Genomic DNA, 26,780 nt, shown 5'->3' with positions numbered 1-26,780 from the left:
AGGGAAATCATTTTAAGATCACGATGTTAATAATCAAGAAGACTATACATCTTTTTTTTTATTCAAGAGAATAACACTTAAGTATTTATAGTCAGACATGCAAAAATATAAAAATGTTTTGTTAAAAAATTAAACATTTCCATTTATAGGTTTTCTATTTTATATGTAAAAGACAAAAGGTAGTTTAAAAAGATTACCTAACTATAGAAACAAAATAGTTTTTTATACTCATTAAAATATGATCATTAAAACTAACCTGGATGATTAGCTATCCTATGTCTTACTAATCCTGAAGGCTTCACATTATCAACAGCAAACACAGTATTGGTCACAGTAAGAACACTGTTTATCATAGTAAACCCAAATCCATAATGCAGACATGCTGCTTGATAATTTCTGTGCATCCGGCTCTGTTGAGATGAGACTGGTTCATCACTACTTCTACCCTGTAATGTAGCACCTGTTCTAGGATGAGGGGGACATCAGCTCTGCCATTTCCTTTTTGTCACGTGTACTTGTACTGCCCTTGATTTGTGGTTCTTGTGCAGGAACCATACCAATCCTCCATTTTAGAGGGTTTACTTAGTTAAATCTCGATATTATAACCATCAATAACATACAAGGACCTATAAGTGAATGAAAGGTGAGTGTGCCAGCCAAGCCTTCCAGGTTGAGAAGCCCCCTCCTCCTCAGGATACCCGGAGCACCGCAGCTGACACAGCTAAAGCCTGGCAGCTTGCCCGTGCCGATACTAAGAATTAGGAAAACTCATTCTGTTTATTTTTAGACGAAGAAAGAAAAGCTCTGATCTATCTTCCCATGCTTCTATGGACTGTGGGTGCAACCTCTGGGGTATGTGCACCCATCCACTTTGGAGATTGCTGATAGAGAAAACAAAATGTGTATAATCAAAGCTAAGTAGCCTGCACAATGTTCAAACACGGATACTTCAGACCACCGCGAAAGAGTACTGACATGTCACATCATCAAAGAAGGAAGTAATGCAATGGGAATCTACTTTGGTTCACTCTGTGGTCTACACAGACTTGCCTCTAAGCCTCAAGGAACTCGTGTTCCCACCGGAAAAGCTGTGGAGTAGGCAAGAGATTCAGTTTCTAAGTAAGTTCCTTTTTTCAAACTGGCTCTCATTTGTATGTCCTAAGCTGATATTCAGTTCTTGAATCTGAACGCACACGACTTTAAAAAATGATAAAACTACCAACTTCCAGGAGAGAAGTAAATTTATGTATCAAAAACGAAGGGAATGGACATCTACTGCATGTTTACTATGGACCATGTCCTCCTCTATTAATTAATCCTCATCACAATCCAACGAGCTCATAAAAGCTCTGTCCTACCGATGACTCTACAGGATCAGAAAGAGAGCAGCTTGACCCAAGTTAGCCAGGTAAGTGTCCAGAGTGGGACTGGTACTTGGATGTTCCTTCTTACTTTACCATGTTGGTCTCCAGCAATTCTTTTTTTTTTAAAGATTTTATTTATTTATTTGACAGAGAGAGACAGCGAGAGCAGGAACACAAGCAGAGGGAGTGGGAGAGGGAGAAGCAGGCTTCCTGCCGAGCAGGGAGCCCGATGCGGGACTCGATCCCAGGACCCTGGGATCATGACCTGAGCCGAAGGCAGACGCCCAACGACTGAGCCACCCAGGCACCCCGGTCTCCAGCAATTCTTGAGTAACAAAAGGCTTAGTTTTCTTAATGGAGAATATTTGAGGTGAAGGGTGTAAGTTGTGTAGCCCCAAATTTCATTTGCAGTCAGGCTGCAACACTAGCAAAGAATGTGAAACAATTTATTCAAAGATACAACTTATATTTCCTATCACACAGCTAGAATTCTGTAGACAACAGTGTATTTAGTGATAATGACTTTAACAGGTGGCTTTTATCAACTTTCATAGGAACCATTAGAATTGTTAAGATTGATGAACTTTTTCCCCTCTGAAAATGTTTGCAGAAGATACAGTCAATAGTAGAAAAAATTTAGAGTGAAACCTTTAGCGAAATGGGAATGAATGATATGTTAGGGCAATTCAAAGGCAACCTTTCTGAGGAAGGTTCTTCTCTGTGGGTGTTACACAGCTTCCCTCCACCCACCATATTTGGCCACAATTCCTGAAATCTAAGTACAGCACATTACCTTCAATTATGCTATTAGTTGTGAACAGTAATTATCCAAAGTCATGTTCTGATTAATCAGCTGCACCCTTTGAGTAATGTCAAAATCACATTTAACCACTTATTATGAAACCTGTGAGTGATCACTAGAACACAGATTTATAGAAAGGAGAAGCTTAAAAAAAAAAAAAAAAGAAAGAAATGAGAAGCTTTTGTAGGGTAGATGAGGGTATGTATTAGACAGGCATTCTTGCTTGCTAAATGGCCACTCTTCCAAGAGGTAAAAGTAGAGAGCTAAGCAGGTTTCTTTTCTTTGATAAAAGACAATAAACATGTTTTGAAAAGTAAAATACACATGTGTTTTCTCATTGATTCTTGGTTTTTCCTCAAGTTTTTGCGTCTTAATCAATACATGTGTTAACAACCTATTCAGTGGGAGAGATCTCTAGAAGATTTACAAAGAAAATAGATATTTTCAAGAAAGACACAATGTAATTGGAGAATAAGAAGCAGATTAAACAGGCGTAATTAAACAGATTAGACATCATGGTAGTGTAGACTGTGAAGTGCTCAAAGTCAGAAGGCGTAGTTTGGGTCCTGCCTCTGATACTTACGAGCTACCTGTCTTATAGAACTCAGGTTCTTCCACATGCAGCATCATGCAGTGGTTTAGAACACCTACCAGGTGTCAGAAGCTTGGGTTTAATTCCCAGCTCTGCTTATAAACGTAGACAGGTTATTTAACTTCTCCATGCCTCAGTTTCCTGATCTATAAATGAGGAAAGACAGAGTGCCTGCCTCATGGAGGGGGTACTGTTAGAATTAAGTAAGTTAATACCTTTGAAGTGCAAAGAACAATGCCTGGCACACGGTAAGGGCTCATGAAATGTCAGCTTCTGTCATTATCATTAGGTGTTATCTCAATATCTTCATTTATAAAATGAAAAAGCTGCCCTACCTACCACATAGGAAACAATTATAATACATGTGAAACTTAAAGATAAATCAAACCAGACAGGAGTAGCAAGCATGATCTACTGAAAGTAAATTCCAGGGAAGTCTGCTGGTTAAAACCAACATGATCATTATCAGTTTAATACATTACTGAGGGTCAATTTAAAACTCTTCTATTTTTACTTGGTGAATTTATGTATAACCTTCCTCTTTCAAAAAAATTTGTATTTTATTATTTCCAGAAAATTTAAACAGTACAATGTCGAGGAAGTTTTCATACTTTGCAAAGTTTTCTTTTATCATGAAAGAATGCTGAATTTTGACAAATGTTTTTTCTGCATGTATTGAGATGATCGTATGGTTTTTATTCTTTAAGTCTTTTAATATTGTCAATTACATTAGCCTTGAATTCCTGGGATGCATGATAACTGAGCATGCTGCATTATTCTTCTGATACATTGCTAGATTTGATTTGTTAATATTTTGTTGAGGATTTTTTGTGTCTGGGTCTATGAGTGATATTGACTTATAATTTTCTTTTCTTGTAAGGTCTTTATTTAGGAGTGGCATTAGGGTAATAATGTCCTCATAAAATGAGTTGGGAAGTATGTCTTCTTCTTGTATTATCTGGAAGAGTTTGTACTGAAATAGTAGTATTTCTTTCTTAAAGAATTTCTTAAAGAAATTCTTTGGTAGAATTCAAGGGTGAAGACATCCAGGCCTGGAGTTTTCCTTGTTGGAAAATTTTTAAGTATTAATTTGGTATCTTTTAAAGATATAGAACTATTCAGATTATCTATTTCTTCATGAGTAAGCTCTGAAAGTTTGTGCCTTTGAAGGAATCTGTCCATTTCATCTAAGTCATCAAATTTATCGCCAGAAACTTATTCATAATATTACCTTATTATCCTTTCAATGTTCCCGCTATCATTCCTGATACTGGTAATCTGTGTTTTCTTTCTTCTTCTTGGATTAGTCTGGCTACAAATTTATCAGTTTTATAGCATTAGGTTTTTTTTCTCTCTCAAATAACCAGCTTTTGGTATTACTGATTTTCTTTTCTTTCTTTTTCAATTTCATTGATTTTTTGTTCTTATTTTTATTATTTCTTACCTTTTTCTTGCTTTGGGTTTAATTTACTCTTTGTAGTTTCTTAATGTGGAATCTTATTTATTTAAGACCTTTCTTCTTTTCTAATAGAAGCATTTAATACTATAAATTTCCCTTTAGCTGTATCCCACAAATTTTGATACACTGTTTTCTTTTTTGCTAACTTTATTATTTTTTTAAATACTTTATTTATTTATTTGACAGAGAGAGACAGCTAGAGAGGGAACACAAGCAGGGGGAGCAGGAGAGGGAGAAGCAGGCTCCTGGCTGAGCAGGGAGCCCGATGCGGGGCTCGATCCCAGGACCCTGGGATCATGACCTGAGCCGAAGGCAGACGCTTAACGACTGAGCCACCCAGGCGCCCCTATTATTACTATTTTTGCTGTTTCCTTCCATCTTTATTTTATTTTTTTAGTTTTGAATTTTTTGAACTTTTTAAAAAATTATTATGTTCACTCAGCCACTGTATAGTACCAAATTGCTAACTTTAAAATATGTTCTCTTTACCTTTGGCCTCCTGTCTTTGATGCATACGTATACTGTTTACTTTCCAAATATTTGGGGATATTTTCCAGATATCTCTCTTACTGATTTCTAGTTTAATTTCATTGTGGTCCAAGGACATACTCTATTATGATTTTAAGTCTTTTAAATTTGTTGAGGTTTGTTTTATGGTCCTGTATATGGTCTATCTCAGGAACTGTTCCATGTACACTGATGACGATGGGTACAATGTTTTATAAATGTCAATTAAATCAAGTTGGTAGTATTGTTTGGGTCTTCTGTATTGTTACTAATTTTCTATTTATTGTATCAGTTACTGAAAAAGAAGTGTTGCCTTCTCCAAGTATAATTATGGATTTGCCAATTTCTTCTTGCAATTCTATCAGTTTTTGCTATGCATATTTTGAAAGCTCTGTTGTTAGGTGCATCCACATCTGAGACTGTTACGTCTCCTTGTTAAATTGACCCCTTTATCATTACATGGTGTCCCTCTTTATCTCTGGTAATGCTTCTTTCAATGAAATCTACTTTGCTGATAATACAGTCACTCCAGCTTTCTTTTAATTAGTGCTTGCATGGTAAAACTTCTTTCAGCCTTTGACTTTTAACCTACCTAGCTCTTTCTATTTATAGTTAATTTCTTATAGATAGCACATAGATTTTACTTTTTATCCAACTGAAAATCTCTTTTAATTGAGGCATTAATGTGATTGCTGACATGACTGGATTTAAGTCTCCCACACTGCTTGTCATTTCTCTTTGTTCCACTATTATTTAGTCTGCTTTTCCCACCTGCCTTTGGATTAAATATAATTTATAATTCTATTTTATCTCCATCTTTGGCATACCAGTTCTATCTCTCTTTTTTTTTGTGGTTGGCCTAGAGTTTATAATAGTCATCTTGCATTTATCAGTCTACCTTCAAATAATATTATACCATTTCACATTGTCAAAAACTGAAGAATTTTGCCCTACTTGCAAGTTAACAAGTCAGTCACTGTTTTGTGGATCCTGAAAGGATATGGAGATTTCTGGGTCAGTGATGAAGGACAGCTGTTAGTCAAACAAGAGCAGAGACCAGAGCATTAGCATTTTTTTTTTATGGGTTCCTCAAGCCCCAATCTGCACAAAGGTGGTGTGATGAGGGACGGATGACTCCCTCACATGTAGTGGGATATTATAGGAAGAGAACTCTGAGCTTAGGGAACCCAAATCTTCTATAATGGTCAGTAAGGAGGTTTACCTTTTGCTCCCAAGGGAGACAAAGACATGCCCCCATCCCACCCCTATGTTCTCTTTGCCTGGAACACTCTACCTTCTTCAAGTCTTAGCTCAGATGCACCTTCTCAGAGAGGCCTTCTCTGACTGTGCTCTTTGGACTTGCAATTTCCTACCCCTATTCCAACCTGCACTCATTATTCCTCTTCTTCTTTTTTTGGCTTAAGAAATTCGGTAGATATTGATGTCATTTACTGAGATAAGGAAGACTGCAGAAGAAAGAGTTCATTTTGTATTTGATTTTGAATTCTGATTTAACCTTCTTCAACATTTGTGGGATTGTCAGGTAGGCAAATGAATGCACTAGTTTGGAGCTCAGTAAGGATGGTCGGGCTTGGAAATACACAAAATCTAACATGAATTTTACATCGTCCAGAGATAAAAATAGTTCTTGCCTTTAACACACTACACAACTGTTATTGTTCATTGCTTCTGCTCTTTACTTATATTCAGCCATGAAATTCCTTTCACATCTTCTCTCATTTGGTGTCACAATTCTATTGTCTTGTTACTTAATTCAGCCAGATCATGTCACCTATGGGGTAGATGGGAGGGCTATATAGCAGTGGTTAATAGGAATTTGGTCATTTGGAAAACATGTTGGAAGGATCTGCAGAAGTTAAAAGTGCTCCAAGGTTATCCCTCCTGTCTCAGATATTCAGCAATGCTGAATGTCTTAATGAAAAATATCAACTCTGAACTCCCTGTCAGCTAAAAATAACAGTAATTCATAGTCTCCTTTACCAATACTTTTCAAGGTTAACTCCATGAAAAAAAGATAGAGCAAAGGCTTGCTTGAGCCAAATTTCAGGGGCATTTAGGGCAGGGAAGGGGAAGGCAAAGTGATGAAAGAAGCAAAAAGTAGAGAGGTTATTTATATCTCTATCACGGCATTCTTTTCAAAATATGTAAAAGAGTTTAAAACGTTTTCTGAAGGAGCTTCCATTGTGCCTGCAGTATTTTGGACGGCAGTATTCAACAAAAAGTTGCCGGAAAACCTGCTCATTTGAAACCTTGCTTTAGGTTTATCCAAGTGAATGCTGAAAGCACGGAGTTTCTAATCTGAAGACTTCAAGGCCTGGCTGAGTGACTTACTGGCTGAGTGACCTTGGGCCAACGATTTTTCCTCTCAAGCCCTGCTTGGCCTCCCTCACAGAGAGGGTTTAAGGGTCCACTGAGATATCGTATATGCAAATAACCCACAATCAGGACCTACACAAATATGTAATCATCATTTAAGACAATGATTCTTAGGCTGGGATTTGTGTGAAAATCACCTGAGAAACTGTCTCTCAACATCTTGGTTTTCTTATCCATAAAGTGGGATAATCATACCTAGTTTTACTGTTTACTGGTTTAAGAAGAATTTAAAAAAAAAGAAGAAAAAAAGAGATAATATATATGAAAGTACTTAGCCTCATTCCTAGCACTTAGCAGGTGCTCAACAACATTTAGGAATTGATTTGTCTAGTTTTTTTTTTTTTTTAAGATTTTATTTATTTGACAGAGAGAGACACAGCGAGAGAGGGAACACAAGCAGAGGGAATGGGAGAGGGAGAAGCAAGCTTCCCGCCGAGCGGGGAGCCCAATGCAGGGCTCAATCCCAGGACCCTAGGATCATGACCTGAGCCGAAGGCAGACGCTTAATGACTGAGCCACCCAGGCGCCCCTGATTTGTCTAGTTTTAAGAAGCGCATAACAGCATATGGCCGAATGTTTACCATAAGATGCCCTTTTCCCTGAACACTTTCCCTGAAAGTGTAAATGGCCCATTCTTCTGTCAGCCAAAGGCAAGTGAGCACTGGATGTAAGTCCAATTAACACCCCGCTTCCATATCCACATGGTCACATACCGTGTGATACACAGTGAGGTCCCTTCTGTTTCCTCACCTTCATCCTGATCTTCACGTCTTTCAAAGGAGACTAAGAGTTTTGAATGGGGGTAGTTTAAACCCTTTTCATGGTTATTGTGTGTCTTTTCAAAAACTAATATGGTCTTTCCAAGGTATTTTTAAGGATGTCAACTGTTAATCACCTTGTTACTAAGAAGGATCCTCAGTTTTATCATTGGTGGAACAAAGACTGATATGACATCAGAAGTGATTTTGAGAGAGAAAGTAAATGGTGAAGTCTCCAGGTTTGTGGATATGGCCAGATGTTTTCAGGCAGTGAGTGAGAAACTGTGAGAACATTTAGCGAAGGGGTACAGTAGTTAGGCCTGATGATTACAAACACGGGCATGGGCTTTATCATCACACTGCCTGGTCTGAGTCCTGGCTCTATGACTTTCTGAATGTGTGACTGTGAGCAAGTAAAAATCTTCCTAAGCTGGTTTATTTATAAATTGAAAATTAAAATGAAATATACCTCACTCCTACCCTTTTCTTTTTTTTTTTTAAAGATTTTATTTATTTATTTGACAGAGAGGGAGACAGCGAGAGAGGGAACACAAGCAGGGGGAGTGGGAGAGGGAGAAGCAGGCTTCCCGCTGAGCAGGGAGCCCGATGTGGGGCTTGATCCCAGGACCCTGGGACCATGACCTGAGCCGAAGGCAGACGCTTAACGACTGAGCCACCCAGGCGCCCCCATACCCTTTTCTACGCTCCCGCCAACGTGAAGCAGTAAACCAAAAAAGAGGAAGACACAGGGGGCAATGTCAGCCAAAGGAGCCAAGTGAAGGAGACTGCTCAGAAGATGCTGCAGCTGGGCAGGAGAACCCGAGCGCAACATGGCTGGGGCGGAAAGCAGGCAGCAGGTCTCCAAGAAAGGATGGAAAAGAAACGAAAATTTTATCGGATCTGCTTGACCATTTTGAGAGGAGTTTTAGAGTTATGTCTGAAAGTCTGTAGCTGTGCTAGTGACTGGATGTCTTTAACACATAATCAAGAAATCTGCCTAGAATCCAGAACACATCAAGTATCTGCACGAAGATAAACAACAGAAAAACTGGCAAAGGACTTGAATAGAAACTCACAAAAGAGGAAATCCAAACTGGGGGGTGGGGGGATGTCCATCCTCAATGGTAATCAAGAAATTACAAATTAAATCTATAATGAGGTGCCATCACAAAACTGACAAAACTAAGTGTTCATGGGAAGTAACAGAACCTCTCACACACCACCGGTCAGAGAGTCAAATGGTAGCACCCCATGGAAAACAGTTTGGCATAATACACACTGCCCAGCAATTCCACTTCTGGGTGTCCATCCCAGAAAAAGGTACGTACATATGCTTACTTACGACCGAACTCACATATTTATACTTGTGTGAGAATATAATCACTGAATGTCTTCTTGAATGTAAGTAACACAAGGGCAGGGATGTTGGCTCTTCCATTTACTCTTGTGCCTGGTACTGTGAATCAGATTAGTTACTCAAGAAATGATTGTGGGATCATTAAAACACGAATTCAAAAAGACATATGCACCCCTATGTTTACTGCAGCATTATTTACAATAGCCAAATTATGGACGCAATCTAAGTGCCCACTGCTAGATGAATGGGTAAAGAAGATGTGGTACGTATACACAATGGAATATTATTCAGCTGTAAAAAGAATGAAATCTCGCAATAAAATGGATGGATCTAGAGGGTATAATGCTAATGAAATAAGTCAGAGAAAGACAAAAACCATATGATTTCACTCATACGTGGAATTTAAGAAACAAAACAAATGAACAAAGAAAAAAGAGGCAAACCAAAACAAAAAACAGACTCTTAACTATAGAGAACAGATGGTCACCAGAGGAGAGATGGGTGGGAGGATGGGTGAAATAGGTGAAGGAGATTAAGAGTACACTTATCCTGATGAGCACTGAGTAATGTATAGAATTATTGAATCACTATATTGTATACCTCAAACTAATATAACATGATACATCAGTTATACTAGAATTAAAATTTTTAAAAAAAGGAAAAAAGAGAAATATCCTACTTAAAGTTTCCTCAGAACTGTTTTCATACAATATCTTTAGCATTTAATAAGACGATCCTATTATATATGGGTGATTTTTTTCCTACTCATATGCTCTACTACAATAAATAAATTACCAATAGGAAATGTGAGTTGCTTTCCAGGGTTGAATGCTACCTGTTGATGGTATTTCGTTTGCTTGATACAGCAACAGAAAATTTAGCAAAAACATTTTTAGAAAGGACAGAAAGTAAAAGTTTACAGACCTGTGAAAAATGTTCTGCCATACTAGAACAGAAATGAACATAAAAATGATAATGAAATGCCAGTTTTGGTATAAAAACACAAATATTAAAATAAGTATAATACTCAAAGCTGCAAGACTGTATGTAGTGAGACAGACCCTCTCATAGATCAGGTGTGTAAATATAAGATGATATACAGGTGCATAAACTGCCCAATGTTTCTGGAAAGCAATTAGGCAGCATGTGTTGAGTCTTAAAAATACAGATACCCTCTGACAGTAAAAACTAGTATAATTCCAGTTCTAAGACTATGCCAAAAATATAACTGAAAAAACCTGAGATAAGATTTATTTACAAACTCTTCATGAATTATGAAGTAACGTAAGAGATGTAAAACACCCAAAATGAGCAATAATGGGATAACGGTTAAATATTCTTTTGGGACATCCATAATACAAGTTAAAATGTGAGATTATCAAAGAATTGATGATACCACAGAAAAATGCTGATGATCTAAATGCTAAGTAAAAATGGCAGAATACAGAACTGTATGAGGTATGATCTCAATTCTATCAAATATATGTGTGTGTGTATAATACACACAGAATACAATAATTCTTATGGCAGAATAGACTACAAATATACTTTACGTTAAAAGAAGGGATTTTGGGGCACCTGGGAAGCTCAGTCGGTGAAGCATCTGCCTTTGGCTCAGGTCATGATCCCGGGGTCCTGGGATCGAGCCCCACATCGGGCTCCCTGCTCAGCGGGGAGCCTGCTTCTCCCTCTCCCTCTGCCCCTCCCCCCTGCTTGTGCTTTCTCTCTCTCTCTGTCAAATAAATAAAACCTTTAAAAAAAAAAAAAAAGAAGGGATTTTAACTTTTGTAGTTTTTGTCAAGGTTTGTTCAACATTTGCTGCTTTGATACTTAAAAAGAACCAGAATATCTCCATTTACACTTACCAGATCAATATTTTGCATTATATCCTGAAATGAAGGATGAGTTCGAAACTGTTCAAAGAGATCTCGTTTGTAAAGCAGTGCGTACACCAAGTTTGGATTGTGGTGAAGAGAATTTGTCAGGCAGGAATTGATGATCTCTAACATCATTCGAATCACTTCTTCGATGACATTCAGGTCTTGTGCCTAATAAAGAAAGAAAAGCCACACACACAGTGTTTTTCTCCTTAACACGGAGTTAATCAGAACAAGAGTAACTGCTTTAAAATTATAACATTAGGGATGCCTGGATGGCTCAGTCGGTTAACCGTCTGCCTTTGGCTCAGGTCATGATCCCGGGGTCCTGGGATCGAGTCCCGCATCGGGCTCCCTGCTCAGCAGGGGGGCCTGCTTCTCCCTCTCCCTCTGCTCCTCCTGTTTGTGCTCTCTCTCTTTCTGACAAATAAATAAAAATCTTAAAAAAAAATAAAATTATAACATTGAAAAGATAATGCAAAAGAACCCTTCTAGATGACTTTTGTCAAGAATCTTTAGAATTAGGTTTATCACTTACTATAAAGTATTTGAGTAAAAATCTTTTGAACTCAGACGGTCACAGTTAGGAACTGAACATAATAAATTACAAACTTGCCAATCTGGAAGGAAATTTGGGGCTTCCTCAGCCCCTCACTTACTAGATCCTTACTGGCCTTCTCATCAGTGGCATCACCCTAAATCATGAGACTTCCACAGTGTAAAGTGGTGGTTGGGTCTTACCAAGTCCAAGAAAAGTGCCTAATTCAGAACATGACCTCACTTCTCTACACTGTCATTTCAATCTTTCTATTTACAGATAAATAGCCTATTGTTTTGTCTCTTTTTCCTCAGTCAACAGTCTATGGGAATCTAAACATGAAATAGTTACAAGACAGCAAAAACAATCAACAAATCTCTTGGAAGAAAGAACAATGGAAAGAGCAAAAATACAGGTAAATATAATAGACTTTCCTTTTCCTCTTGAGTTTTCTAAATTATGTTTCAAAGTTGTAGCAAAAAATTGTAACACTGTCTTATGTGGTTCTCAACATATATAAGGGAATATATAAGGCAATTATATTATAAACCAGGGAGGGCAAAGGGATGTAAAGACAGAAAAGGTTTCTACTTTTCTCTTGAACTGTTAAATGTCAACAATACTAGATTGTGACAAGTCATGCATGTATACTGTTGAGAGCAAATCTACACAGAGGGGCACATAAAAATACTATACATACATCAAAATGGAATTCTAAAAAACTGTTCAAGTATATACAGGAAGGCAGAAAGACAAGACAGACATATTAAAAAGAGGGAACAAAGAGAAAAGAGTAAAATAGCAGAATTAAGCTCTAACATATCTATCAATATTACATTAATTGCAAATGTTCTAAACAATTAAAATCAAAGATTGACAGAGTGGATAAAAAACATAAGACCCAACTATATGCTACCTATAAGAAATTTCAAATAGAACTCACTTCAAATATAGTTAGGTTGAAAACAAAAGGATGGAAAATGATATACCATGTAAATATTAATTAAAAAAATTAATCTATTACTGACAGATGACAGTGACAGATAATCTACCTCAAAGACTGTATGACCCACAAAGTAAAAAATATTTACTATCTGTTCCAGCAAATAAAAAGCTATGCTTATTCCCACACAATTTATCTCAGCCCGTACAATGTACACAGAGTATAATGTCCAGCATTCAACCAAAATGTATGAGACAAACTAACAAAACAAGTAAAAACAACCCACACCCAAGAGACAAAGTAATCTGCAGTATCAGATTGATACAAAGATAGTAAAAATCTCAAACAAATTTAAATGAACTATGATTTACAAAATCTACTATGAATCTACATATGTTTGGACTGATGGGGAATTTCAGTGGAGTTGAAAACTATAAGAAAGTGACAAATGTAAATGCCAGAATTTAAAAGATACATGGTATTAGCAGTAAAGAACACCTAGAGGGGTTCAACAGTGGACTTAACAGAGTCTTGAAGACGTAATGGCTGAGCATTAAAATAATGAAAGAATCGAACAATGGTCCAAGAAGCTCAGAGAATATCCCCCAAACCCACCCAAAACAAAACAAAATAAAAACACACATGTAGACACATCATCTTAAACTTTGAAAACCAAAGACAAAGAGAAAATCTTGAAGGCAGCCAGAGAGGGGAGAAAACAGAAAATACAGAGACACAAAGATCAGAATTATGGTAGACGGCTCATGAGAAACTATGCAAGCCGATCTAAAGGGAGTGGCGCCATTACAGTGCTGAAAAGGGGTCAAGCCACCCCTTGGTCACATCTGACAGAAAAAAAAAAATTAAAAATAAAGTTGCTCAAAGATACCTTAAAGCTGAAACCCTGAGCCCCACTTTTTGAGCCAACTCCTCCTGGAACCACATTTCTAATTTGGCTGGTACTTTGGACAGAGCAATGAAGCATCCAGGCTCTGGCTCTCAGTAAGGCGGGTCCCTACTGCTTTCCCTCCTCTGTGGAGAGGGCAGTATGCATTAAGCTGAAAAACTACTTTCCAAATGTGAGGAAGGGGTTAGACTGCTGCTTCAGAACTGTGGAATTATTTGGAATGTTTTACAAATGGTCGCTACATCAACAACAAAAAAGATAATTATAAAATGTGTACATTACAACATGCTTTTAAAGACACTTTGCTTTGTGCTCACATTCCCTTAGACACTGTTCCCAAAGGTGCTCGGCCTCAAGCCCAACTGGAAGCTCTGGGGAGAGGCAGAGACAGTTTGGCAAAAAAGACACAGGGGTTGGGGTAGGAGAGGTGGCAAAAGGAGAAAGCAGCCTTCCAGTTAAGAGATCAGCCCTCGGTTTCAAGGCTGCTTTGGGCAGGCTGGAGTGGAGTCAGGGGGTCACGGGAGGAGCAGCGGCAGGGCCGGACTGGGGTGCTTGACTCATTCAGGTCAAGCAGAGTCTGGTCCAGCATCCTTTGTGTACAGGGGGGCTCCTCTTTGGTGCATTTCAGCTTATCTTCCAATTCATCAATTGTCTTCAGCTTGGCTACCAATCTCTCAGCAAACTCAGCACAGGTCTCTGCCTCCTTGAGTTTATCCACGAGAATCTTTCTCTCTTCCTCATCTTTGTCTTCCTTCTCAGAGTGCTTTTCTTCAGCAGCCCTCAGACACTTCAGGTTCTGGCCCATCTGTCTGATCTGCTCATCCATCTCCCAGCAACGGGACTCTGCCAGCTCAGCTCGTTCCTCTGGGCATTCTGAGTCCTCCTCAATAATCATCAACTTCTGAGCCACCTCTTCATATTTCCGATCTGCCTCTTCTGCAATGTGCTTGGCCTCATTAAGTTGGATTTCCTGGAGTTCCATCTGTACTTCATCTTTTAAGGCTTGGTTCTCAATAACCTCCATACCTCTCTCACACTCACCAGCGGCTTTCTCTGCTTCCTCCAGCTTTTGCAGGTGCTCCTGGGCACAGTCCGGCTGGATCCTACGGTTCAAGGAGGCCACCTCGGCCTCGGCCTGCTTCCGGGCCCGCCTTTCCCCCTCACCTTCCCGCTGCAGGTGCTCAGCCCTCTCCTCTGCGTCACCTTGCGGCTCCTCCTCCTCCTCTTGCTGCCGCAGAACTTGGATCCTGCGCTTCGCCGCCTCGATGGTGGTGATCCCGGTCACAGTGCCCACCCAGCCCCTGCTCGCGCTTGGCTTCCTGCCTCCTCCACTCGGCGTTGCAGCCGCTTCTCCGACATTTTTATTTTTAATCATTCTGAAAGAAAACTGATTTCAAAAGCAAAATAGTAGCAATGTATTATTGGTTTACGGCATATGTAAAATGTATTCTCCTACTGATGGGCATCCAATTTATTTGTTTCCTCGTTTCTATGAGCAAGGATGCAATAAGCATGTTGGTAGATCTGTCCTTCTATTTTTCTGGGATAGATTCCAGGAGAGGCATTGGTGAAAATACTGGATTTGTATTGTTAATAGATGTTGCCAGATCGTTGCCTAAAGAGCAATGACAACACATGTATGCTGACAATGTAGGAAGGCTGTTGCCCTCATTCTCACCCAAATGTATAATTATTCCGTTTAACACTCACTGTCTGAGAGATTCATCACTTCTGAATGGTTATGTCAAAATTTCCGAAAATGAGAAAGGATTTATCAATTCCTCCAAGTAATTCATATATTCAGAGTAACTCTAGGTTTCACAATTGCCATCTTTTAAAATATATTTTTTATCATGATCTACTGTTTCTCTTAATCCATGTTGTTTATTCAAGTGTATGTTTTACTGATATTGCTATACCATCTTCATTTTTTTTTTTTTTTAGCATTTGCCAGGTATATCTATAATCTTCAAGCCTTTGATTTTCAAACTTTCTGTGTTACTGAAAACATATATAGTTCAAAGCAACTATATGGCTAGGTTTTATAATTTGTAGCTCTAACCTGATAGAATTTTAAGTGAGTCTGATTCACTTACATTTGTTATTGCTGGTACGTTTCCATTTATTCCTACCATCATGTTTTGTGACTTTTAAATCAGTTACCTATTGCTGTGTAACAAACTACTCCAAAGCTTAGCAGCTTAGAACAGCAATAACCATTTGTCCTGCTAATAATCTGGGCCAGGCTTGATGGGGCCAGCAGGTCTCTGCTCCGCACGGCTTCACATGGAGATGCTCAACTGGAGGAGAGAGGATCTCCCAGTATGACAGCTCGCATGGCTGGCAAGTTGGTGCTGCCTTGTGAGGAAAAGGGTGGGGGGCACAGCTAGGGTGTGGGGACCAGGGTGTTTGATTCTTCTGCACATGGTCTCTTCTGGACAGCAAGAACTTCTTCACAGCATGAAGGTTCCAACCGATCTAATTATCTATTATCAAATTTTGGTCAATTTTAATTTGCAAGGAAAACTATCCCAATAATTATAATTTGCAAGTTATTTGAATCTTTAAGTTGCTACCATGACTGAATCGGATTCTGGTGCAGGTACATACTATGAATGACAATAGGCAAATGAAATCCTTTACGCTAAAAAGCATTATTAAATGGGTAATAATCACTACTTGTAAAAAGATGAAAAATTACCATGAATTTGATTAGAGTTTCTTTACAATTACAAAATCGTCTAAATATCAGTATTTAAACAGACCTAAATGTTATCTAATCACATCACCATTTGGGTGTCAGAGTTTCAAATGGTATTTAAAGAAGGTTGCTATTTGATTTTTTTTCCCCATGAAGATTAAATGAGGTAGCATTTGTAAGGCCCTTAAAATAGTGTGTAACACACAATAAGTACCATGTGAGTGTTTTTTAAAACAATGTATCTGAAAGAAAAAAAATCATTTTAATCTTAGAATTATGATAAGAACAAAAAGATAAATGCCTTTTTTTTTTTTTTAAGATTTTTATTTATTTATTTGACAGAGAGAGACACAGCGAGAGAGGGAACACAAGCAGGGGGAGTGGGAGAGGGAGAAGCAGGCTTCCCACAGAGCAGGGAGGCCTATGTGGGGCTTGATCCCAGGACCTTGGGATCACGACCTGAGCCGAAGGCAGACGCTTAACGACTGAGCCACCCAGGTGCCCCGATAAATGCCTTTCTAAAGCTGATAAATTAAAATTCAATTACTGTAACTACAAAGAACTTAGAAATCACATTTCTTAGTGTTAAATATAAGCCCCAGATCCCACTTCCATTAATTTACAAAACTGGTCCCTGAGAGTAGATGTATAGAAAAGCTAGCTTACATTTATGGAATAATACAAGGCTTTACAAAAAGACATGTTTTAAAAACCAACCATGTTTCCTCTGTATTGTGTCAAAATGAGCTGTCAGAGATAAAATCTGATGGCTCACTGGTAGAGCAGCAAAATACGTGGAGAATATCACGTCTTTTTCATTCATGTTTTTTTTTTTTCTTTTTTGTACATACAGCTTCCATTCCAGAAATGGATCCCAGATCAGACTTTCTTTTAAAAAAAAAAAAAAAAGAAAAAAAAATCCTTATTTTGTGACAGAAAATCTCAAATGTTAAAACAAGTATCCTAAAAAAAGGTCCCATTTTCAGCTGCTGCTGGTCTTTGTCCACGTTGGTAATGACCACTACGCAAGTTCTGTGCTAAGCTGTGGTTTCATGTCTAACAGACAAGCTGGCAGTCACGGGAGTATCTTACCCTGTCAACAGTACTCAGAGTTGCCTCATTATATAAACTTCCTTTTCCTTTTAAGAGGGAATTTATACAGTTAAATAGTTTCAAATCATTTATTTTTAGTTTCCTTAAGAGAAGCATATGTATCTTGTTTGTATTAGTTTTGGGGGGATTCCAAGAGAGTTGTCTAAATTTCCTGCATTTTCAGCAGAAAATAAAACCTTCAATAAAATTAATGGGACTTTGCCAAAGTAGGGAAGAAGGGGGAGGAAACGCATAGGCAAGCCTCTTTTTAAAGTTAATGTGCAAATGGCCTTCAAAGCCAATCATTTGGTGATAGACTCTTGTTATCTTTATGTTGTTAATTTACTGGCACACATACTAAAAAGCTTTGTGACCATGTTATTTCTAGCCAGAACTGGATTTGTCCCCAAATATCAAGTTTCTGATAGCAAGAACTAGCTTTATATTACATGCAAAACCACAGCTGAAGACTAAATCCTGTGACCAGAGGAGACAATGTGTAACCTTAATAATGTGGGGGCTGAGAGAAGGGGGAAGGGGTGGGGGAAGGCAGAGTTATGGCACCAACGTTCTTGTGTGGGGATGTAAAAACGATGTGGTCTTTTTCTTCATTCCTTGGACAGGGTTTGAACATGGCCCACAAGCCTGAACTAGAAGCCTGGGAGGTATGTTATTGAAAACATGCTTACTGGTGGCAGGAAGGCAAGAGAATGGTGGCTGCTTGGGGACACTGGCTAACTTTCCATGTTTTTCCATCCTTGGAAAACAGCCATAGAACTCACAAAAAAGGAATGTTCTGATGGAATCCAACTCAGCTGCAGCTCCCAACAATCACATTACCTTAGTAGGCTACCCACCCTGGGCACAAAGTGGGGTGCAGCGCAGTGCCTTCTCCTACTTCCTCCCAGGCCCTCCTACTGGTAGAGAATGAGCATATATCCGAGCCTCGAGTTTTTTGTTTCGTTTTTTTAAAATTTAATGTTTTGCCTTAAGAATTAGTGTTCATTTCCATTCTTCTTCAAAATATATTGGTGTTTTATTATAATAAGAACTACTCTTTCACATCCTATGAAAAGTAAAATCTGAGTAAAATAACTCTCTAGAAGATGTATCTTTTTTTATAATGGCTTTGACATTCTCCCTCACCCCATCAGAAAGAGAAGAGCCCCCCGTTACAGTCTCAGCTCTGCCAATAATGAGCTGTGTGACCTTTGCTAAGTCACTTCACCTGAGTAGAAGTTATTTTTAAGTCTCAGCTTCCATAAAGGCTGTAGAAAATGCTGAATTTATTTATTTACTTATTTATTTATTTTTTAAAGATTTTATTTATTTATTTGAGAGAGAGAGAATGAGAGAGAGCACATGAGAGGGGGGAGGGTCAGAGGGAGAAGCAGACTCCCTGCCGAGCAGGGAGCCCGATGCGGGACTCGATCCAGGGACTCCAGGATCATGACCTGAGCCGAAGGCAGTCGCTTAACCAACTGAGCCACCCAGGCGCCCGAAAATGCTGAATTTAGAACGCAAATTTTATTAGAGTAACCAAACATGTAATTAATGTAGAAAAAGCTTTAGGATGACCTCAAACTTCCGTAAAATCCAGAATTTATTTTAGATTACCCTAGCACTTTGAACTGAGTCACTGTTAGTTTAGAAGGGAAAAACACTCAACAACCTTTGAGAGTAAAAATGTAAAAGGAGAAGTTTGAAAATAATCATTCTCTAAACTAAGGAACCTACTGGTTCTTCTAGAATGCATTAAATTTCAAGGCTTATTATCTTTGATATTGTTAATGCACAAAAGGGAAATAATCTCTATACCTGGGTTCCCTTTTTTCATTCCTTCTCTGGAAGAAGAGTCAGTGGTGCTAAGAATCACGTACAGGAGAGTTACAGACCAGTTTAAAAAAAAAAAAAAGGAAAAAAGGAAAAACACAGGTAGCTGCACATCAGTGGAGAGAAGCTCTAGATTGGGTGCTAGTCCCAGTTTTGCCATAGACTGGACAAGTCACCGTCTGAGCCTCAGTCCCTTCAAATGTAAAATAAATGGGCTCTCCGGGGTGATGCAGGGAAGCATTTTAAGTGACCCAGACTGGCTTCTGCTTCGGATATGCAGAGACTGTCTCTCTTACTCTACCAGGGAGAAAAAGCCAGATAATTTAATAAATCATAAGTCTTCCTAGGAAGACCATCAGAGAATGATTTTGGAAGGCAATCAAGTGAAATGAATTCTCTAAAGGGACCAGCCCCTCTAAAGAGAGATGGAGCACAGATATGCTCTTGCTTTTGGCAGAGCACAGGAGGAAGACCTGGTCTCCACGGAAGTTGACAGAAAGAAATCAGATAAGATTTCAATAAATTCTTAAAGGCTAAGTGTGGTCTAATGTGTCAGTCTGGAAAGCTGGAGCCCCAGATACAGGGGGGTTTGCACTCACTGGAAAGCTCTTTTCTACCAGCCTTCCCCTCGTTGCGAGAAAGACACGGTGTGGAGAAGGGGAAAGAGGGAAAAAGCCCTCTATCGGACCCTGCTTCCCAGAGCCTCCTCTCATACTAAAGCAAAAGCCTTAAGCTACTGGGGCAGCAAACTCTATTGGCCCAGAGCACCAGGAAACTTCCATTGCTTCTAGGGGAGAAGTAGTTACATAACCCATCTGCCTCTGAAGGCAAAGCAGGAAACTCACGTCCAGGACACAGGCAGAGATCTGTTCTTGCTGGTGGAGGGACTGAGCAAAAACCCTCTAACACTGGGGGTTAGGGCAGGAAACCATATTGGGCGCAGAATCCTATACCTGGATCCTATGCTACCACTGGGGAAGGGGCAGGAACCTCTCACTCAAGGCCAACCACAGACACAGAGCTGCTAAGATGAGGAGGGACAGAGATGCTGAGAAAGCGCCACTTCTAAGACCCAGGCACACACAGGGACTCCCCAAGAAAGAGGCTGGACCAGGACAACAGAAATACCCCTTCTCTGACTCCACTATAGGGACTGCTGAAAGCAGAGGTTGGTAAAGCAACACTGAACAGAACCCAGGCCCCACTCTTCAGGCACAGGCAATAACCATTAGGAAATGTCAAGCTAGTAGTGTTCTAAGGACAAAACCCAAACCCAGCTCCAGTCCTAACCAGAATGAGCCAACTCCTCATCAGCAGAGGTGTGCCCATTTACAGGCATACTTTCCACTCCAGTCTCTACTGTCTTATACATAATGTCTAGTATTTAAAAGAAAACTAAGACACGTAAAATACATCATATGTTCCTAAGTAACACGGGGTGTATGATGTGGTAGGTGCTGGAGAGAGAGCAGTGATCCACACATGCCCATGCCTTCACATGGTTATCATTTAGAGGAGATTCACCCTGGGGGGTGCAGGCGCCATGGGAGCACTTGGGGGCCTTGGGGAGAAAGGGGAGAAGAAGTATAGCAGAGGGGTTAGGAACACAAGCTCTGGAGTCAGGCCTGCATTTGAGCCCCAGCTTTAGCATTTACTAGCTATGTGTCCTTTGGGCCTCAGCTTTTTCATCTGAAAAATTAGAATATTACCTATTTTATAGGATATGATTAAATAATATATTTTAAAAATCTGCTGTCCTGCTTAGCAGATATAAAGTGCTCATTACATGGTAGTTACTGTGATTACTTATTATTAACAGGCAGAGACCTGTCTGAGTTGGTGGGGAGGTAAAAGGCAGAAGGAAGTGCACGCACAGAAAGCCTAACAGTGAAGTGGAACATGCTACAGGGAGGAAATCCAGTTTGGCTAGAATGTCAAATGTGGGTGGGTGGGTGGGTGACAAGAGGTGGAACCAGATCAAACAGGTCTCACAGGTCAAGTCAGATGAGTGCCAGACTTCCCTTAGCACAAAGAGGACCTTCGGGGCTCCTTCTACTTCAGAAACACCCAAAAAGAGAAGAAAAAACCACTTCCAGCTAAAATGTGGCACTGGAGAACAGAAGATGAAACAATTCTGGAAAGGTCCAGGGAGCGCATTTTGAAAACCTACAGAGGCAGACATTTGGGCATATGACTTGCTACCCACAGAGCAAAGGGCACAAGAAGCGGGAAAGGGAGAGCAGAAACTGAAACTCAGGGGGAACTCTGGAACTACCATCCAAAATTTTGAAAAAGAACAATAGGCTGACATCTTCTAACAGAACAATACGTAGTACAAAGCTATATGAGGTAATATATTAGAAATGGCACCATTCATAGAAAGATAAAACAGTGAGAGACAGAACCCAGAAATGCATCCAAGGATGTGTGGGAATACAGTAAATTATACAGATTGAATTTTATACCAGAGGAGACAAATCAGTGAATCATTGCTACTGGGCTGAGTAATAACTAAATAGAAAAAATGTAAAGGCTAGATCTCTAATTAATTCCTTCAACAAAAAGAATTCTAGAAGATTAAAAGGTTAAGAAATAAACTTTTAGGGGTTAGAAAAAAATACAGGTTAAATATTTTCATCCTTTTGACCCAGGGATGGGGTGAGAGAGGAAGGGAGGTTTTTCAACGTTTTAGAAAAGAATCTAGAGTCTCTAAAGGTAAAAAACACAGAGTTTTGAATACATGAAAATTCTAAGTCTTTTGAAGTGAAAAAAGGAGCCTCATAAATGGGGAAGAGACTAATAGCAACTAAGAAAAATATTAACAACATATTCAGGAAGAGCAAAATCACATGAAGAAATTCTACAAATCAGTAAGAAAAATATAAACAGCCAATGGCTTGGTGCTAATCAGTGACAGAGATGCAACCAGAGTTGTTCTTAACAGAAGAACGCACGGCTTCAGAGTCATTCATAAGTACACAAGTAATATTGAGAAAGCAAACAAAATCAGTTCAAAAAAAGCAGGACAGAAGACAAAAAAACAAAAAAACCCCTAAATAAATAAATAAATCAGAAAATAGAGTAAACCCATAAGAGATAGGTAAATAAATACATTTGTCTCTTTTAAAAACAACAAGCAGACAACATGCTAATCAGGAAAAAAGGGAAAAACACATATATAAAACATTAGGGAAGGGAAAAGGAATATAACTATGGATATGGAAAACATTTCAGTGAAAATTCTCTGTATAATTCTCTAAGAAAATTGACAATCTGTGATAAAAATGCAAAAACTCAAAACACTAATATATTAGTGAGGTTGAAGGAAAACAAAAACTCTAATGAAATGTTAGTGGGAACCCAAAGTGATACAACCTCATTGGAAGAACATTTGGCAATACATAACAAATGACATGTGCATATGCACTCTGACTCAGGAATCCCACGTTTAGAAGGCAACTTGCACAATTATGAGACTGTATGCACAAGGTTAGTCATGATAGCATTTGTAAATAATGAAAGGAAACAAAATGTCCATCAGTAAACTACGGTATCTCCACATAATACCATGCAGGCAGGAAAAGCAATGGAGAGGTCTCTACACTAATATGGAGTGATCTCTGGGAGATACTGTGAATACAGAAAGGTGCAAAACAGTACACACTGTGTCATCTTTTGGGTAAGAAAGGACCTGGGGAAGAGTCTGTGAGAGAGAGAGAGAGAGAGAGAGAGTGTGTGTGTGTGTGTGTGTGTATGCCAAAAGATCCTGGAAGGATAAACTAAAAATAATAAAAGGGTGCCTGGGTGGCTCAACTGGTTGAGCATCTGACTCTTGGTTTTGGCCCATAGGTTTTGATCTTATGGGTTGTGGAATCAAGGCCTGAGTTGGGCTCCTCCCTCAGCGGGGAGTCTGCTTGAGAGATTCTTTCCCCCTGCCCCCCCCCCCCCCCCCCCCGTCTCTCTCTAAAAATAGGCAAATAAATCTTTAAAAAATAAAAATAATAAAGAAAATAATAGTTACCTACAGAGGAAGGGAGGAAATAAGGAAGAGGAAATAGGGATGGAAGCAAGAGCTTTCTGTGTATATCCTGTTACACAGTTTTAACTTTGGAAATAAACATTTTACATAGTCCAAAATAAAGCCAAATTGAGACTTAAAAAGAATTCTCTAAAACTTGACAATAAACTGGAACGACTTATCAGAATTCTGACATAATGATACAGACAAAAGTACTTAATTTCTGTGTCTTTGAAATACGGTATTATTTTGACTGTACATGAATATAATCTTAGTAGAATACTAAGTAGAATGTATTCTAAGGACAAACAGAAATGAAATCTCATACTTAATGGTCTAATTTTTAGGAGTCATATTGGTGACAGTATTTTCAAGCTACTGATTACCTAATGCAAGTAAATAGGTTAAGGTTTTTTACGAATCAAGAGAGGAAACAGAAACATAAAACCAAATAAAAAAGGAAAGCTAAAAACTTGTAATGTCAAATATGAATTTAAAATCATAAACATGATTTTTGTTTTAAAAATATGTATTTTCTAATACAGTCCACTGAAAAGGTCTAGTAATAATAACCAAACAGCAATGAGAGTACCAGCTGTCAGATTATATCCTCTAAACACCATTCATGACCAAAAAAACAAGCAAACATACAAAGAAAGAAAACAACCCAAGTCTCCTCGAAAGGATGACTGGCACCAGGTCTGTGGCAGAATGTACACAATATTAGCTGGGACATCTTGCTCTAGAAATCAAGAAAGCTTGCAATGACTAGTGGATTGTGTTAAAGGGACACAGAAGTCAACATGATGTGTTACCCAGTGACCAAAGATAAAACTTCAAAGAGCTGAACTTCAAATATAATGAGATTTCTGGCAGGTGGATTATGTTTTAGACCAACTCTCCTACCTGAGAACAGTTATAAAAGCTAGACATGTGTGGGACACCTGGGTAGCTCATTCAGCCAAGCGGACAACTCTTGATTTCGGCTTGGGTCATAATCTCAGGGTCCTGGGATTGGGCCCTGCGTTGGGCTCCGTGCTCAGTGGTTAGTCTGCTTGAGGATTTCTCTCCCTCTCCCTAAGCCCCTCTTCCTGCTTGTGCTCATTCTCTCTCTCAAATAAATAAATCTTAAAAAAAAAAAGCTAGACATTAATATATACATATGTGCACATGCATACACTGTTTAATGGCCTCAGAAAGCTATCAAGGTAGTAAAAAATTATAGATCCAAGATTTAGGAAGACAGGAAAGTCTAGAGAGGTAAGCCTGGCATTTAAACCACTTTTCCCTTAAAGATGTTTACTAAAGTATAGCTGAGGGCCTCAGAAACTGAGTAGGTAGGGAATCTTAGCAAAAGGTTTGATGGGCTCACAGGAGTTAGAGGTGGAAAGGGCAAATATCGGAATTCAGGATCTGTCAAAAAAGAGGGACCCAGGTAATTCCTTCAGGATTTTATGTGGAAGTCCAAGAGGTACACCTGAGTTGTACAGGTGAAAAAGAAATAGACCATCCCTAAGAGAGACTCACATCCAGGTTTGAAGCATCTCAATCAAACTGGATTAAGTCAATCTGGGTGTAATATCATTCCTAGCCTAGGCAGTTGCCACAAGCAAAAATCCTCTCTGGAGAAAGGTAACATCATCCAGGGCCTCAAATTATCTCCATCATTCTTCATATAAAATGTCTGGCACTCAATAAAAATAACCAGGTACATTAAAAGATAAGACCACATAACTGAAAGACAAGAGAAACAATAGACAATAGAAAGAGGCCCACAGGGAAACATCAAACACATGCTTTAAAATAATTATGCTTAACAAGTTCGAGGACAAGACTGAGAATTTTGGCAGAGAACTGTAAGCTACAAAAAAGAACTACATGAAAAAATCTAGAAGTTAAAAATACAATAACTAATTAAGAACTTAATGGATGGCTTAAAGAGCATATGAGACATAACTGCAGAGAAAATCAGTAAAGTAGAAAACAGTTGATAAGAAAACATCCAGAATAAAGAGAAAGGAACAGAAACAATATTTTAGAGATTGACACTAGCTGAGAAATACAATAGGTGACAAATTCAAGAAGCATTACGAACCCTAAGCAGGATAAATCTGACAAAAACCACTCTAAGTACATAACAGTAAAACTACTGAAAACCAAAGACAGAGTAATTTTACAAGCAGCCAAAGAAGGACACTCTGTGATAATCCTTCTATGTACTTAAGATTTGCACATTTTTCTGTATGTGTATAATATTTCACAAAAAAGTTTTTTTAAAGAATGTAATGAGTTCAAACATAGTCAATATATAAAACTCCATGAGTTTAATAACATAATCCTTTAAAAAATGAAAGAGGAAACTCTCACTTCCCAAACCCACCAATTCATTGGATGACATTATTAAGTAAATGGTCCACTAGCTTCTAACTCTAAAAACTGGAGATTAAAAGGGAGTAATTAAGCCTTTGACTTTCCTTTATGAACTGTATTTCAACTACCCTGTCTGGTGAAGAAATGTTCTTCTAGAAAAATTATAGTTAATGAATGTAGAAGGAAAAATAATGTTGAAAACAAAAATGTTGCAATTCTTAACTAATTGACTTATTTGGGCAACACTCATCAATGGTTAGAACTATGCTATGAAAAGGTGAAGTGGAACCTCACAGTGGAGAAATCAGGCTGTCCCCACCTGAAATCACCGATCAATCTTAGCCTCACTAAGAGTAAGTAAGACAACCACACCTCCTAACATGTAGAGCAAACATTATCCCTATGAAGTAATCTTGCCAAGAAAGAAGAATATGAATCTACTCAAGCCTGTAAAGCTAACTTCCCTTTACAGTAAATATGAGGGAGAGAAGTTGTTAAACACTACCAGAGGAAGCCAGAAGACATGCTTGGGATGTGGAAGATTTTACAGGACAAATGGCCATTTCTGCAACGTAATAATGGTATGAGGGGAAGAAATGGGGTGCGGAGGGGTCGCTCTAAATTAAAAGAGACTTAATAGACATAACAGCCAAATATATGAATTTTTATTTAGGATTCTGATGTTAGCACTGCCGACAGCCTTATGAGACTGCTGGAGAGATCCGATTGTGTTGTGTATTAGAACACACCTAGGAAATATTGCTACTTTTGTTAGCTGTGATAATCATATGTGATTATGAAAGAAGATGTTATTTTTAGAGATACATACCAAGACATGGAAGACTAAAATTCCAATATTTACTCTGAAATACCACAGCAAAGAAGAAGGTTCAGATGAAAGATATATGACTAAATCTAATGGTTGGATCTAGATAGTTGGCATACTGGGGTTCATTAAATACCTTCTGCATTACATTTGAATTTTTTTCATATCAAATTGACAAACTGAATGAAAGGGAAACTTGTCTAGGTAAATACAAATTATTTGATTTGACCTATAAGCAAATTAAAAATGTGAAGAGAATAACACAAAAAAAGTGAACGACTTGTCAGAGATGAACTGTTGAAAAGGGGGGCTGTGCTCATCTAGTTTTTATTTTTTTTTTAAGATTTTATTTATTTATTTGACACAGAGAGAGAGATAGTGAGAGAGAGAGCACATGCAGGGGGAGCGGCAGGCAGGCAGAGGGAGAGGGAGAAGCAGG

The 26,780-nt window shown here is 38.6% G+C and overlaps 2 protein-coding genes across 5 annotated transcripts in view; both read right to left on the bottom strand.

Moving 5' to 3' along the window:
* DYM (dymeclin) overlaps positions 1-26,780 on the bottom strand; it is a 419,774-nt gene that overhangs the window by 132,700 nt on the left and 260,294 nt on the right. For all 4 annotated transcript variants that reach the window (XM_032422734.1, XM_032422732.1, XM_032422736.1 and 1 more), the window contains one exon: positions 11,102-11,284. In XM_032422734.1, coding sequence (XP_032278625.1) covers positions 11,102-11,284 — 183 coding nt within the window. The remainder of the gene's footprint in view (positions 1-11,101; positions 11,285-26,780) is intronic.
* On the bottom strand, positions 13,557-14,881 carry LOC116643751 (tropomyosin alpha-3 chain-like). Its single transcript, XM_032422737.1, has one exon. The coding sequence runs from the start codon at positions 14,874-14,876 to the stop codon at positions 13,965-13,967; it is 912 nt and encodes a 303-aa protein (XP_032278628.1). The 5' UTR covers positions 14,877-14,881; the 3' UTR covers positions 13,557-13,964.

Source organism: Phoca vitulina, unplaced genomic scaffold (assembly GCF_004348235.1).
Source record: "Phoca vitulina isolate PV1807 unplaced genomic scaffold, GSC_HSeal_1.0 scaffold27, whole genome shotgun sequence".
Taxonomy (NCBI): domain Eukaryota; kingdom Metazoa; phylum Chordata; class Mammalia; order Carnivora; family Phocidae; genus Phoca; species Phoca vitulina.
This window is presented reverse-complemented; position numbering and strand designations above follow the sequence as displayed.

Coding starts and splice junctions, on each gene's coding strand:
- LOC116643751 (XM_032422737.1), bottom strand. CDS start 14,876: ATGATTAAAAATAAAAATGTCGGAGAAGCGGCTGCAACGCCGAGTGGA.